The 16,593-nt window shown below is 42.6% G+C and overlaps 1 protein-coding gene across 1 annotated transcript in view; it reads left to right on the forward strand.

Annotated features, from left to right (window-relative positions):
* Positions 1-16,185, forward strand: part of acvr2aa (activin A receptor type 2Aa) — a 96,439-nt gene extending 80,254 nt beyond the window's left edge. The window contains 3 exon segments of the mRNA XM_084085255.1: positions 3,571-3,709; positions 8,311-8,441; positions 10,226-16,185. Of these exon segments, the coding sequence (XP_083941381.1) occupies positions 3,571-3,709; positions 8,311-8,441; positions 10,226-10,420 (465 nt within the window). The 3' untranslated portion in view covers positions 10,421-16,185.
* Positions 16,186-16,593: the final 408 nt, after the last annotated feature.

The raw sequence follows: 16,593 nt of genomic DNA on the forward strand, positions 1-16,593 counted from the left end.
GTAGCGCGGCACTCGGTGCCGCGCTACGAGCTTGTATATCTGCTATTTTTGAATAGCCCAAAGTGTAAAATAATGCTTTTTAGCTCAAATCTAAAAATGACACAGTTCCAGGTCTTAATGGGTTAAACAACATTAGGAAACCAGCCCAAAGTCGCTTATCATAAGTGGACATGGCAACACCGCAACAGAACCAAGTGTAGCCAGCCTACCATTTAGATGTAGTTTTTTTTTTTCCATGTCCCCAGAAAGTCTTAGTGGTTGGTTGCCGGGGTGAGTTCATGAAACCGCCCAAATGTCGAGGTATCAGCCGAACTTTCATTTCTCGTCTCACACGTGACCAGTGAGAGAGTTTGTGTACTAACGCGCTGGTCGTTGTAGCACAAAGGCCTGGTGTGGCGTGATCATACCACATGGACTTTGTAGCTCACGCTACCTAGTCCTTATCAAAAGGAAAGCACCGCTCATATACAGTACAGCACGTCATTCAGTTTATCTCGGTCTGCCTATAACACAGTGATTGTATGGAACGTGTGCCATTTGATCCTCGTGAAGGTCAAACCTTTTGATTTTCACTGCCTGTGGAACCTTGTTCATTCATATCACAGAATATCAGACAGGAAGTGTGTGTGTGCGCGTGTGTGTGTGTGTGTGTGTGTGTGTGTGTGTGTGTGTGTGTGTGTGTGTGTGTGTGTGTGTGTGTGTGTGTGTGTGTGTGTGTGTGTGTGTGTGTGTGTGTGTGTGTGTGTGTGTGTGTGTGTGTGTGTGTGTGTGTGTGTGTGTCTCTTATCAGACCATGGCATTCAGTCTCTCATTTTCCCTTCAGACATTTTTAAACCAATTTGTTGTATATTTTGTAATTTGTGTAATTTATTTTCCATACAAATAAGCAGGTTTACATAAATTGAATGTGTCTGTAACAACATGCATGCATATACAGTATATGTACAGCATACCATTATGACTTAACCCATTGAGACCTGAAGCCGATTCTACATGTCTCCTAAATCTCAAGTTTTCTGAAAAACGTACGTTTCTGTATCAGTGGTGCTCAATCTTTTTCATGTCAAGGACCCCCAAAATTATATGTATTTGGCCGCGGACCCCCATCAAAATATTTTGTTCCAGGGACCCCCCAGAAGCAAAGATTTTAGTTTAAAAAAAAATCGCTTTAAAAATATATATATTCAAAGATTTGCACACATTTTCACGAATTTTCAAAAATAGCAGATCTACAAGCTCGTAGCGCGGCACTCGGTGCCGCGCTATGAGCTTGGTAGATCTGCTATTTTTGAATAGCCCAAAGTGTAAAATAATGCTTTTTAGCTCAAATCTAAAAATGACACAGTTCCAGGTCTCAATGGGTTAAGATAATGAAAGATATAGAAAAAAAAAACAACAACAGTAAATTATACACCTGCAACCTTGTTCATTCCTTAACCGCATATGAACCCTATTCTTCCGGGCTATGTCATAATAGGCGGACATTCCGTGAAAATAGCAGATCTACAAGCCCGCGACGCATTGCGAGCTTGTAGAGCGGCTATTTTCAGCAAAATGATTTGTTGTAGAGAGAGAAAAAACATTAGCGGTCCAAGGATAGAGCCCTGGGGGGGACCTTGGTCTAAGAAGTTTATAGGGTTCAAGTCGTTAACCCTGACCTACCCCTTCCCCACGGATCTTTCTCTAAAATCCCACTACGCCAGCAGGGGATTTTATATTGCAAAGTACATTGCAAAGTCAATGAAGAACCAAAATAAAAAATTGAAATAAAACTCTTATATCATGGTTCCAGCTGCAATGAGGTGCCTCCTTCCATAACCTCCAACACAACTTGTTCTTGCCCGATTCATCCCAAACCCTGGAGACTTCCTTACATAGAAGGTCTTTTAAAGAGTGAATCCAATTTTCAGCGAATGTTCCCTCTATTTCCGGTGAATGTTCACCTACTATAGGGATGCTAGGGTAGTGGTTGCCAAACCTTTTAGCTCAAGAAAGACCCCAAAGAGAAATGTAGACGTTTGCCCTGGACCCAAACTAATGAACATAGCAGATCAACAGGCTTTGCGCCACGTTGTGAGCGTGAAGATCCGCTATTTTCACTTCTTCTTAACTCAATTCCTGCCAATCACGCATAAATGCGATCTATTAAATAGCGCACTTGGCCGCCAAGATCGCATAAATGCGTTCTATTGAAAAATTAAATTTTTTGAAAAAAAAATGTTTTTTCTTTTTTTTTTTTTTTTTTATTTGACCCAAAGACCAAGGAGATATGATTTTTCGAAGAAAAAGACTCCCATCCACTTCCTTGTTAACTTAAAACTTAAAAATTATGTATCTCTGCTCCTGAGTACTTTTTAAATTTCAATGAAAAATCTCTGGCAGACAACAGCAAAAAATCTGAAATAACTCTGGCAGGTGAAGTGTTAAAAACATTTATTTATTTATTTATGAAAATCATTTGATTTTTTTCTTATTTTTTTTTTAATCTTTTGAAATTATTTAAAAACATAATTATGTAGAAAACGGAAAGAAAAGTGGGATATTTACCCACAACCCATAAAAATTGCTCCGCGACCCAAACATGGGTCCCGACTAGGCATGTAACGATTCACTCGACTCACAATACGATTCGAATCACAATATTAGGTTCACAATACGATTTTTCACGATTTCTTAAACGCAAAATTATTTTCCAGACAAATTACCATTAAAAAAAAAGTTCTCTCTTACCAAATCCAGTATTTTTGTATAATATTTTTTTGTACAATACTGTGTTTTCTCTTATCCTCTTTTCAATACAGTAGCAAATTACAGATTATTTTTTTAATCAACTCTCTTCTTTTTTGTACGCGTCCTCTGCTGTTTACATCGCGATACATTTTCTATTAAATCGATTTAAATTGTCACCAGTTTGAATCGATTTTTAAATCGACTTACGATAAATCCTTCACATGCCTATAGTCCCGACCCACTGTTTGAGAAACGGTGCGCTAGGGGTTCATGTGGTTCAAGTAGCGAGGAAAGAAAAAAAAACGCAATTAACCCATTAAGACCTGAGGCGATTCTTCAAAAAAATCTAAAACAGTTTTTGGAAAACAAGGGAACCAGGAGACCTGGTACTGCCAGACCCCTAGTGGTTGAAATCCGAATGGCCGGGCTTCGCGTGACGTGTGTCCCTTCTATGACGAGAGGGGGACAGACTTTTTTGGCCGGGGGACAAAGTGGCCATGCCCATATATGGAGAAAACAGATACAAAGCCTCATGTAAGCCCGACACCTTGGGGTCTGGCAAAAATCTAAAAAAAGTTTTTTCAAGATTTTTCAAAAATAGCAGATCTACAAGCTCGTAGCGCGGCACTCGGTGCCGCGCTACGAGCTTGTAGATCTGCTGTTTTTGAATAGCCCAAAGAAACTTAAAGTGACACAGATGCGTTCCAGGTCTCAATGGGTTAACCGAAACAGCAGTTGGCCATCAGAGCCACCGTCAGCGAGACGATAGTGTTGCAGCAGTAGGTTTCTAACAGCTGCTCGTCTCTCTCTCTCTCTCTCTCTCTCTCTCTCTGCTCCAAGGTGGGGACCAGGAGGTACATGGCCCCCGAGGTCCTGGAGGGAGCCATCAACTTCCAGCGGGACGCCTTCCTGAGGATAGACATGTACGCCCTGGGCCTGGTGCTGTGGGAGTTGGCCTCACGCTGCAAGGCTGCAGATGGTAAGAGAGGAGAGAGGGAGGGGCCGGTCCGTCTGATGACAAAAGGGACACACGGTGTCAGTCAGTGGTGGAAAAAAAGTACTCTTACTTAAAGGAGTAGTTCACCCATAAAATGACTTATTTTCTATCAATTGCACACCCCATGAAGCCTTGAATCCATGGATTTATTTTTGTTTTTGTCGCATTCCTAAGCCAATAATTTGATTCCCCTCTCCTACCGGCTAATGTATCCGGTAGGAGACACAAAGTAGATTATTTGTGTCTCCTACCGGATACACACCCGGTCATCAAATTATTGGCTTATAAAAAGTCAGAAATTCAGAATTCAGAGTAAAAGTACAAAAGTATTGGTATCAAAATGTACTTAAAGTACCAAAGTAGAAAGTACTCTTTATGTAGAATGTCCCATTTCACAAGTTTTCAAATGTATATAAAAACCATTCGAAAGTAGATCTACAAGCTCACAATGCGTCGCAGCAGATCTACAAGCTCACAATGCGTCGCATCGCGAGCTTGTAGATCTGCTATTTTCAAATGGCCGAAATGTATATGCTGTAGGGCTGAAGTGGGTAATGTATCTTTTGTAATGATAATAAAAATCTACAAAGTAACTAGTAACTAAAGTTTTCAAATAATTAGTAAAAGTATAATATTTGCTGCAAATTGGAAATGTGTGATTTACAGTAAAGTAAAAAATACCTCAAAATATATACATATATACTTGAGTAAATGTACTTAGTGACTTTACACCCCTGGTGACAGTCATACCGGTTGGGGGGGGGGGGAGGTGGCAAAACACAGGAAATTGCCTTCTGGTAGCAATGTGTGACTTTGGCTTTGTTCCAGCGTGTTGACTAGTCTAGTGCAATGATACAATCAATGGGCTGCCAATACATTACAGTACAGTACATGTGTACTGTATACAACAGGCAGGCCAACCCGATCGCCAGAGGAAACGTTCTCATTGAACGTTTTTCAACGTTTCTCAAAATCCGTGCGTAGACTACTGGAAAACCACAAATTCCGTGCATAGCCGCCTCGCATCTCCCCCATTGTGACTAAACCATTTCGGAGGCGCGCAGTCTCAAGGGAATTGTCGCCGTGTGAAGGACCACCGAGCGAGCTAAAGCGAGCGAGTTGCCGCCCTGAACATTGCGACATTCCCTTGAGCCTACTTTTGAGTTACGTACCGATAGGCACAGAATCGTAAATTTTGTTGTGGGGACTGCTCTACTTCCTGGTTTTTCCGGGTTGCGACTGGTTACGCCCACCGTGGGACTCCCCGTACGTATGCACGGAATTTGGGGGTTTCTAGGCGACTATGCACGGAATGACGTGCACAAATCCGTGCAATGTATACTAATTCTCTGGCGATCAGGCTGGGCAGGCAAAGCAGTGTACTATAATTAACAGACAGCATAGGAAACGTATAAGCGGCTTTACATATTAATATCGTCGCTGAAATTTTTGTGTTTTTTCGTAAATGAACGCCCTGGGCGTCCCTGAGCGTCACACAAAAGTATCAAAAAGTAGCAGATCCGCAACCTCCACCAGAGTACCGTATATTTCCAAATAGCCGCCTGGTTCCTTTTAACCCATTGAGACCTGAAGCCGATTCTACATGTCTCCTAAATCCCAACAGTTTTCTGAAAAACGTATGTTTCTATATCAGTGGTGCTCAAACTTTCTCACGTCAAGGACCCCCAAAATTATATGTATTTGGCCGCGGACCCCCATCAAAATATTTTGTTCCAGGGACCCCCCAGAAGCACAGATTTGAGTTCAAAATGTTCGCTTTAAAAATATATATATTAAGAAGATTTGCACACATATTCACGATTTTTCAAAAATAGCAGATCTACAAGCTCATAGCGCGGCACTCTGTGCTTGTAGATCTTGTAGATAGGGTTAAATGCCCCCCCCCCCTCCCCCCCAAATAAAAGCCGGGGCTATTATTTGCAGTTTCTTCAGCCTAATTGGAACTGTAACCAAATAATGGCCCGGTGCAGGCCGGTGCAAAAATAAATAAAAGCCTGCTGCAAATCGCCGCCTGGTTCCTTTTAAACGCCCGGGGGTCCAAATCGATTTTGCGTATTAAAACACCCCGGGCTACTATTTGGAAATATACAGCATTTATTCATGTACTAATCACAGAGCTTGTTTGTATATTTCTATTCAATTAGCCACACAGGGGGGGAGAGGTCATGAACTCCAATCAATAGCGTGTATTTCATATCAATAGTGGGTGTGTCTGTCTGTGCGTAATATAGTCTGCATAGCGTACACGTGATGTTGTGCGCTTTGTGTGTCCTGCATAATTGTTCTAGTCTGGGATGCAAGGAAGAAAACGTGCTTTAGTTTTTTTAGCGGTGCCAACCGCTCTACGTTTGACTCTGTCTGCGTGTCCGTCCGTCCGTTTGTGTGAGCACAGGATGAGCACGGCAAAGAAGCAAACAGCTATAACTTCAGTTTGCAGCGTGCCACCAAGTCCAAATTTGGTATGTGGACTTAGACCACCAATAGGGACGAGCATGAATTGATGACGTTATCAAAGAGGGGTCCAGGGACCCCCAGCGCCCGTATGAGCACGGGATGAGCACGGGATTTTAAACAGCTATAACTCCAGTTTGCAGCATGCCACCAAGTCCACATTTGGTATGTGGACTTAGACCACCAATAGGGACCAGCATGAATTGCTGAAGCCCCGCCCCCTCTGTCTTCCCATTGGCTGGGCTTTAAACAGCCATCATTCCAGTTTGCAGCATGCTACCAAGTACACATTTGGTAAGTGGACTCAGACCACCAATAGGGACGAACTGAAATGAGTTAAGGCCCGCCCCAAAGGCACCGCTTCCTTCACACAGGGTGTGATTTTTTTTTCTCCATTCTGGTCACAGAGGCCAGCACTGCACTGCCTGTATGGATGCAATCTGTCTGGATCTATTCAGCGCTATTGACTGACATCAGGACTCTGGCTCTGGGACTAGTGCCCCACCAGCCCTTTTTGCCTTTAGCACAGCACACACGCACAACATAGTTCCAGACTCTATACAGCAGGGGTCTTCAACAGGGGGTCCGGGACCCCTTGGGGGGTCCTCAGAGTTACTACAGGGGGTCCGCCAAATCTTTGTGTGATATGATTTTTTTTTTTTACCTTAACCACTTGAACCCTAGCATCCCTTTTTCTGAGGAGAACTTTAGCCAAAAATAGCAGATCTACAAGCTCACAACGCCTCGCGCTGCGAGGCGTTGTGAGCTTGTAGATCGGCTATTTTTGGCAAAGAGTTATAGGTGTAGAGGGAAAAAAGCAGACCACGGAATTTATTTATTTTTTAATCTGAAACACAATTTTATACGATATAGAGGGGGTCCCTGCTTCATCTCTCTCTCAGCTAGGGGGTCCTTAGCCTGAAAACGTTGAAGACCCCTGCTATATAGCATTCAGGAGGTGTAGTTCCAGACCCTATATAGCATTCAGGAGGTGTAGTTCCAGACTCTATATAGCATTCAGGAGGTGTAGTTCCAGACTCTATATAGCATTCAGGAGGTGTAGACTCTATATAACATTCAGGAGGTGTAGTTCCAGACTCTATATAGCATTCAGGAGGTGTAGACTCTATATAGCATTCAGGAGGTGTAGACTCTATATAACATTCAGGAGGTGTAGTTCCAGACTCTATATAACATTCAGGAGGTGTAGTTCCAGACTCTATATAACATTCAGGAGGTGTAGTTCCAGACTCTATATAACATTCAGGAGGTGTAGTTCAGACTCTATATAACATTCAGAAGGTGTAGTTTCAGACTCTATATAACATTCAGGAGGTGTAGTTTCAGACTCTATATAACATTCAGGAGGTGTAGTTCCAGACTAGATAGCATTCGGAGATTGTGTAATAGTTGTTTGGCTACGTGAGACTAGGTTAACGGAGGACTCCATGGATGTATTCCTTCCTTTCCATTTGACGTTGACGCACAGCATTGCTTTGAATGGAAAATGTACATTCTATACTTTAATTCCTAAGGCCCTGCCTGACCCGTGTCAGTACATTGGAGCAGAGTTCAGTGACAGAACCACCAGTGGTGGGATATTATTTATGTTTTCTATCACCATTGTTCCTTATATGGTCACTGTGTCGGGTGGAAACCAAACTGTTACTTTTCAGGAACGGTAAAAAAAAGGAAAAAAAAGAACCTGTGTTCCAACGGATCTATTATTTAGTCAGAAGCTCTTGTTAAAGCTGCACTCTGTAGCTTTCCTCTTCTACCCCGGATTTGAACCCGGTTTCCTGCGCAAGTGCTGACATTTTTACCATTGAGCCAATAGAGCCTGCCTGCTTTCGTGTCAGATCCTGTGTCTAGGTGAGACATGACCAGGGGTGCACATAACTGGTGCGCGGGTGCGCATGCGCACCCAAAATAAATAATGCGCGGCACATCAGATGACGCGAGGCGATTTTGCGTACCAACAGCTGGGACAGGAATTTCCAAGCTTTTATATTTTATAAAAATGATAAATGATTAAAAATATATATATATATAATGGATTGAATGTGTTGGGTTTGATTTAACCGTTAGACATGTTGTGATCTCCTCTATAGGCCCACTGGACGAGTACATGCTGCCGTTTGAGGAGGAGGTGGGCCAGCACCCCTCCCTGGAGGACATGCAGGAGGTGGTGGTGCACAAGAAGCTGAGACCCACGCTCAGGGAGTGCTGGCAGAAACACTCGGTGAGTCCACCACCATGTCAACTCTGAGAGTGTACGAATGGAACCAAATGGACCCTTACGGGTCCATTTGGTTCCATTGAGTCAAAGAAGATTTGCACACATTTTCACGTTTTTTCAAAAATAGCAGATCTACAAGCTCGTAGCGCGGCACTTAGTGCCGTGCTATGAGCTTGTAGATCTGCTATTTTTGAATAGCCCAAAGTGTAAAATAACGCTTTTTAAGCTCAAATGAAAATGTGACCCAGATGCTTCTTCAGGTCTTAATGGGTTAAATAGTGGTCTGGAACCTGTCTGTCTGCTGAGCATCCTAACTTGACCAGGGGTCTTAAATAGTGGTCTGTCTGCATAGCATCCTAACTTGACCAGGGGTCTTAAATAGTGGTCCGAATCTGTCTGTCTACAGAGCATCCTAACTGTAACAAGCCCCCAAGCAGCAGACTGCTATCGATCGCAGACTGATACCGTCTCTGTGGCCAGTTCCCGCCTCGCCCCCACCCCCACCATCCCACCCCCCAGTCGAAGAAGATAGCAGGCATTTCTGTCTGAAATGGGTGCTGAGTGGCCTTCTTCTCACTGTTTTTGCACTATCAGTGTCTCCCATCGTATCTGTTTTCCAGGCCGCATTGAGCCACTTCCTCCCCTGCGGTGTCTGTAACGGCAGATTATCTTTTGCTAATGGTGTCTGCTCTCTGGCCCCAGCGCTGTGCCCTGTGGGGGCCACGTGCACTGTCATGTCCTTGTCTTTTATGGGATGTCCTGACCCCAGTGTGCACAATAACATTTTGATGTTATTATAAAATCATTTTTGATTTTTTTTTTGTTTGCGCTTTTTTTCCATTAACACATTGACTGCCATCGGCTAATCTCAGAACGTCCATCGTAGTGCCAAGCAATTTCTTACCTTTTTTGTTTTTTTGATTCCGTCATAGGCCCCGCTAAATCCGTTTAAAATCCGCGTTCATTTGGTTCGACACAAACACGGGACCCGACCGAACAAAACGCTGAAAACCGTGCGGCGATCCGACACTGCATTCTGGAGAACGAGAGGAAAACGCTAAAATGGTGGATGCGGTGAGAAAAACAACAAGCCAGAGATAATGGCGTCCAAAGTTGACCGCTAGACAGGAAACGAAGGCGGGAGAAAAACCGGAAACAGTATTATTTCGTTTCCGGTCCGCCCACTTCGAGACCGGAAGTGCAAAAAAAATCCGGAATCTGCACCTGCACGATTTAACATGGGAAAACTACGGGACTACGGGCTACGGGAACGGCAGTTAACGGTTGGATTTAACGGCCCGTAGGACTACGGGCCTGGCAGTGGATGTGTTAAAGAAGGTTGATAAGATAATTATATATCTTTCAATATCCATGGCCATGAAATGCCATTTATGCAGTGGTGGACAAAGTACTCGATCCCCGGTACTCCTGGTCAAATATTACTCAACTACAAGTGAAAGTTGCTCAGTCAAATTTGTACTCGAGTTAGAAAGTACTGGTGTACTACTTAAATGCTATTATAGTATGCAAAATAACATGCTTTTTAAATATTCAGAAGTACAAATTACAAAGTACATTTTCCTATTAATATCAATGCGTCGCAATGCTACGTGTTGTGATGTTGTGAATAATGCGCTACGAGCTTGTAGATCTGCTATTTTTGAAAAATCGTAAAAAGAATATATATATTTTTTTTTTGTTGGGATTTAGAAAACATTTTAAGAATCGGACTCAGGCCTTAATGGGTTAAAAACTAAATGCTGCTCCCCCACGTGTCTGTCCCCCAGGGCCTGGCCATGCTGTGCGAGACCATCGAGGAGTGCTGGGACCACGAGGCCGAGGCGCGCCTGTCGGCGGGCTGCGTGGAGGAGCGCGTGGTGCAGATGCAGCGGCTGGGCAACGTCACGGCGCCCGAGGAGATCGTCACCGTGGTCACCATGGTCACCAACGTGGACTACCCCCCCAAAGAGTCCAGCCTATGACTAGGCTGAGAACCAAAATCACAACGAGACGGACGGGATGCCTCAAAAGACTCACTCGACGCCCCCCGAAAACCCCCGCCCTCCCACACACCCACCCACCCACCCCCGAGCCACCTACCCACCCACCCACACCCCCCACCTCCCCTAGTCCCCACCGTGAGCAGAAAGAGCCGAGACTCGTCCCGTTCGTTGTGTTTTTAATTTTGGTTTTACGTTGTTGTTGTTGTTTTTTCTACCACGTAAACCGCCATCACATTGTACACAAGGTGTACCTGGTGGCGGATCGGGCTGAATCCCGGGGCCCGGATTGGCTGGAAGCTCCCATTGTTCTGGTCCCCTGTAGCTGTATGGCTACACGCGTTGTAGCGTATGGCTACTGTAGCGTATGGCTACTGTAGCGCATGGCTACATGTGTTGTAGCGTATGGCTACTGTAGCGCATGGCTACACGTGTTGTAGCGTATGGCTACTGTAGCATATGGCTACATATCTTGTAGCGTATGGCTACACCTGTTGTAGCGTATGGCTACTGTAGCGTATGCCTACACGTGTTGTAGCGTATGGCTACATGTGTTGTAGCGTATGGCTACATGTGTGCCTACAAAACTTTCAGGAGCCCGAAACCTTGTGTCAGAATCATGGAGGAGAAAACTCTTTTAACGGCACAGAGAACAACCTCTCTTTCAAGGTGGACCACGGCTAAGCTAAGCACCATGACAATGAACTCGGCCCTTTTTAAGGTTGACCCTTAACCTAAACTAGTTTTCTCTGTTTTTAGTCGAAAGACTTCCTGGAAAGACTACGTCAAGACTGTTGGGTTCTTTTCTAAGAAAAAGGAGCCGTGGAGAGAAGAATCCTTCACATACACACTTTCATTTCATTTCAGTATAAACACAAAAAAAAGGGCAACTCGGTTTTTAGACACATTTGCTGTTTTTCGTTTTTTTTTTGTCTTTCTATGAATGACTATGTAATGCCAATAAGAAACAGCTTCTGAATGTCTGTGTATCGCTGCTGTATATATATACATATATATACATATATATCAACCGAGAGAGAGAGAGAGAGAGAGAGAGAGACTAAGAGTGTAATCAAGTTTATTTATCCAGACCTGCCTCGCAGCATTTCTTTCGAAAACTACCATTTAAGGGTAAATCCTGTTTGGTTTAAAAAGAAGAAAAATCATTTCATGTTGTGGTTATGGGGTTCTTTGTCGAGAGCTGAGTGAGAATGTAATGCATGGTTTTTATTTTGTGAGTAAAACATTTTGCCGTAGCTAATGCTAAATGAGCAGGGCTTTCATAGGCAATCTTGGCATGTTTTGAATTTAGTTTTTAGAAGAAAAAAAAACAACTCCTCGCACCGCGGTGTCACTGACTTCAAGGTGATCGAAACGAGAACTATGCAACATGTCCGCTATTGCCCTCTGATCCTCATTGTTCATTTATCATTACCGGCGGCTAGTGGAACCGTGCGTTCCAGTTTTGCCCAGTCCGCTCACTGACTACTCTTACGGTCCTTAACACATCCAGAGTCGGCAAGTATTTCACATCAAACTATACATTTCGGCGATGCCTCGTTCGTGCAGGTTGATGCTCTTATATTCACGCTGAAAAAAATCAACCTTCCTTTCGAAAAACATTCTCTTTATCAATGCTTAACGGTCGCGTCTGCAGTCCTGACACGAGCACGACTTGTGTCAGGACTACTATCCGTTCGAATTAACGCAAATGAAATCACACAACAACACAAACGCTTCCGATGTGTTAAGGACCGTGAGACCAAAAAAAGAACCACCTTGAGCAGCGCATCATGGCAAAAACAAAACAGGAAAACGCGTATCCTTCTAACCTCTCTCAACCAGGTATACCTCAGTGTCACATTCTACCAGTAGAGGATCTCCTCGGTATAACACTAAACGACCACTACGGAACATTCAGACGACCTGTTTGGTATTGAAGCTTTTTCAAATCACACGGTGTAGGTAGAGGGGGGGGGTTGGATGGGGTGACTTTATGAGTATGCCAACGTAAAGAAGAAGAAGAAAAAAAAAAGGCCATTCACAAAACAGTGTTTCTGCCTTCTTAGTAGTTTTCTCTGTGTTTCCTCGTTGACCCCCCCCCCCCCATGCTACTTTTAATGTGATTGTGACTGTTGTTGTCCTGAAATTTAGACCCTTTTTGATCAAGACAAATCCCTTGAGAATATGAATTTCAGAGAGAGCGTGAAAAAGAAATAAATGAAAGCACTTCCCCTTTTTAGGTTTGCGGTGTCCACTGAATATTATAATGCATGCCTGTTGTTTTTATATATTATTTTGAAGGGGGGATTTATTTACATTTTTGAGCCTCTATACGTACAGGTGGGTCAATGTGTAAAAACCCCCCCCCCTCCCTTTTATTTTCTTTTTTTTTTAATTACCGGTATAACAAAAAAAAAGTCTACTATCCACTGTACTCCATTTGTTAGGTCTCCCCTCTCTCTGTTTGTATGTTTGTGTTTAGTTAATTGTTTGTTTTTTTTTCTTTTGAGGTGTTGCTACCCCACACCAGATTTCAAAGACATCTCAGGAAAACATTCATCCGCTACGGTCCAACTGACTTGGGCGACTCGTGCCATTAATTTTTTTGACACCTATTACAGTATGTCAAAAAGGGGTGTACGGACATGAAGTTGCTACAGTCAGCGTTGGGTTTTCTGCTGTTGGGTTCAGGGGTTGGAATGGGGCGGATCGTGTGTTTGTTGCCTCTTCAACCTCTCTGGGGGGGGTCCGTAGACCCTCTTAACCAATCAACCCAATAGAATTTTTTTCCCCTCCCTTTGGCGATGTGCTATTTTTACGACTACAAAAAAAAAGTATTCAAAAGGCAAGTCTCAGCATCTTCGATAAAGTAGAAAGGTCAAATGCAAGCCAGCCCTCGCATAACTTGAGGAGCTTGTAGCATTTTAAACGAGAGGCAACCTGTCAACGAAATCCTTTTTTTGGCTACAGGTCATCTTGCAAAATGGTTTCCACAAACGGTGGCTCCAAACTTTTGTGTGCTTCTCTACCCAGCAAAACCTTTTTTTTTGGTTTTATTTCCACAAAACAGACATTCAGGGATGGAACGCTATGTTTTCTATACTCAGTTTTTAACAGTATGCAATCAAAAGTTGGAGCAAACACTAGACCTGCCAACTTTTTTTTACTTCTCTGTAGCGTTTTGTTGCTGTTGTTGTTGTTGTTGCTGTTGTTCAGCTCTTTTGAAAAAGAAAAAAAAAAAGTTAAATGAACCAGAGCATCCTCTGGCCTTTTTTTTGCTAATACCACACGGACGGTTGTCAAGCTCCCTGGGTGTGTGGGCGTGCTTTATCAGCACCGTGGTTCTCAACCTGTGGGCTGGCGGGGACCACTGGTGGCCTGTGAGGGTATTGCAAGTGGGGGGGCCACTTAAGATTTTAATGATATATATTATATTAATTCATTATATTATTATAATAACATTAATATAAAAGATTAATATAAAATAAATGATAATGTAAAAAAACATTTATTTTAAAACCTCGAAAAATCAGTTTTCATTGTGATACCGATAAATAGGAACTGTATACTATGTTAGTTCCATTGATATAAGCCAGAACACAATAGATTGATTGATCATTAAAATAAACATGCTCTGAAAATGCACAAGATTTTCAAATGGCGACCCTGATCCAGCAAAGGTTGAGAACCACAGCGTTAATTAGCACAAGTTTTGGGTACAAAAATGGCCACACAACACCACAGAATCCTCAGCTTTCCTTTGTTTAGTTGATTTTTATTTTTATTTTTTAAGAGCTATAGGTTGTTCAGCACACCTAAAAAAGACAGATAATCCTCAAAGCTCTCCCAGGGAGGGTGTGATGAGCGATCGTGTTCAATCCACTGATGCTGTTGTTGGCTCACGTTGCTGTGTGTCCCCAGAAGCCACTTCAACGTGGACTTGGACGTGAAGCCTAAGATGGTTGTATCCGAGATGCAGGGGAGGAGTTAACATTTTGCAAACCCGCTGCCATTTTGATATAACTCGAACTTTGTTATCTGTAGCACTACTAACGCTAAAAGAGGACGGTCAACATTATTAGGCATTTCTATCCACATTTTTGCTCCACAAAAGTTGCTGGTTTTTGTTTCATTTTTATTTTTATGCTGCTGTTGTGCTCTGCAAAAAGGCTGTCTCCTCCTCAACCAATCCTCTCCAGAAAATGAAATAATTGTCTCGCCATACAAGCGAAAGTTGGCTATTTATGTCACGTGTAAATGTGTTCTTTGAAATGGTTTTTATGAAAACGCAGCCCGCATTATTTTCTTTTATTTCTTTGCTTTTTTTTTGTTGTTGTCCTTTTTAATCAAAGCCAAACCCCCCCGCGCGCCCCCCACCTCTCCTCGAGAACATTAGATAACTGGATGGCAAAATGCACAGTATGTACATATGAATGTTGTTTTAGATTGTGATTTTAGCATGAGGTTGTTTTTTATGGTCTCAAGGCAAAAAAAAAATCCTTTATAATGTTAATATTAAAAAAAAAAAAGATTTATGTTGTTTATTTTATATGACAATGATATTTTAAGAAACAAACAAACAAAAACAAAACAAATTGTTTTATTAATTTATGTCCAAGGCTCAAAAATGACACTAATTTCCCCTTGTGGAGGAATCAGTGTGGTGTGTATATATCTTCTTTTTTTTTCTCTCTTCCCCCACACTGGTGAAGTCTTTATTTTTTGTTTTGTTATTTTTTGTTTGTTTTGCTTTCGGATGGGTTCATTAGATACCTCAGACATCCCTCTACTGGTGCTCCACCATTCTAATGACATCATCACCCCGCGTCAATCAGTGTTGAGAGCAGGCTTTATGATGACGACACATCAACCACATCTGACCTGCAACAAAACTCTCGCTTTTTCTTTTCTTTTTTTGGGGTCTTTTCTCCTCAAATATGCTGACATCATATGGCTCTTTTCCATAAGCAGACCTTAAGTGAACCGTGTCTGTTTGCTGTGAAACATATTTAACAGGTTTCTGGGTTCGTTTCCATACCAATACACTACAGCTAAGGTTTCCAGATAAGGTTCTCGGAACTTTAATTTGGTCCCTTGCCCAGGAGGTGGTGCTACAGCCCTGACTTCTGGGGAAACTCAGAACTACAAATTTCAGAACTCAAACTTTTTCAGAAATAGCTAAAATAGCCAACCTACAAGTTCACAAGGTGTCACGATGTGACACCTTGTGAACTTGTAGACTGGCTATTTTCACTACTTAATTTATTTTATTTTAATGACACCTACCTCCCCCTTCAGCGGGGGTTTCTGGCTATAATGAAAATGTAAACAACAATAAAAAAATCTATCTCAGAACTTAACAGGTTCTGGTTAGTTTCAGGTTGAATGGAAGGTTCTGGGCTTAACCCCTTCGTAGTGGAAAAGAGCCATAATCTGACACGTTGCTTCTCCGCAAAACACAGTAGTTCAGAATGTCACCGTTAATACACCCCGAGGTGTGTGTGTGTGTGCGTGTGTTCTTTTAAAAAGCTGCCCTAGCTTTTCCATCAGCAGACAGAAAATGGCCATCCCACACCAATAGGATAAGAATGACATCTTTTCTTTTTTTTGTTTTTGTTTTGATTTATTTTATTTAACAAACTGTTTCAGGGCTTGGTTGGAAGTGATTGTTGAATATTGTACAGAAGACAAAATGTATGCTATCCTCCCCCTCCCCTAAAATAAAGTATAGTGACTGCTCTGCACCGGCGTGTTGTTGTCTCTTGGATCTTGTAAGGCCTGCTTGCCTTGGAATTTTGCCCAGGTTGGTTGTATAGACGGGTTTCATGTTTGTAAACATTGAGAGGATATGACCGCGCAGAGGAGGGGGAAGCCTATAGAGGGCGCCATTACCCGCAGCAGCTCTGGTCAAATGTCCATTCATAAAAGAAATGATCTTCACCGGGTTTAATGAAAGTAGATTAAATTATGCAGTTTGTAATACCTTGTTTACTCAATAAAAATGATTTGTCGGAAGTTGGATCTGTTTGTATATAATAGCAGCATTATGCCTATTATGCCTATAATAGCAGAATTATGGCTATCTAACTCCCGAACATAACAACAGAGTGAACGGCGCAACAATTCGTTTCCCCCGAGCATGCGCAGATTGC

This window comes from Gymnoscopelus microlampas, assembly GCF_963454915.1.
Source record: "Gymnoscopelus microlampas genome assembly, chromosome: 17".
Taxonomy (NCBI): Eukaryota; Metazoa; Chordata; class Actinopteri; order Myctophiformes; family Myctophidae; genus Gymnoscopelus; species Gymnoscopelus microlampas.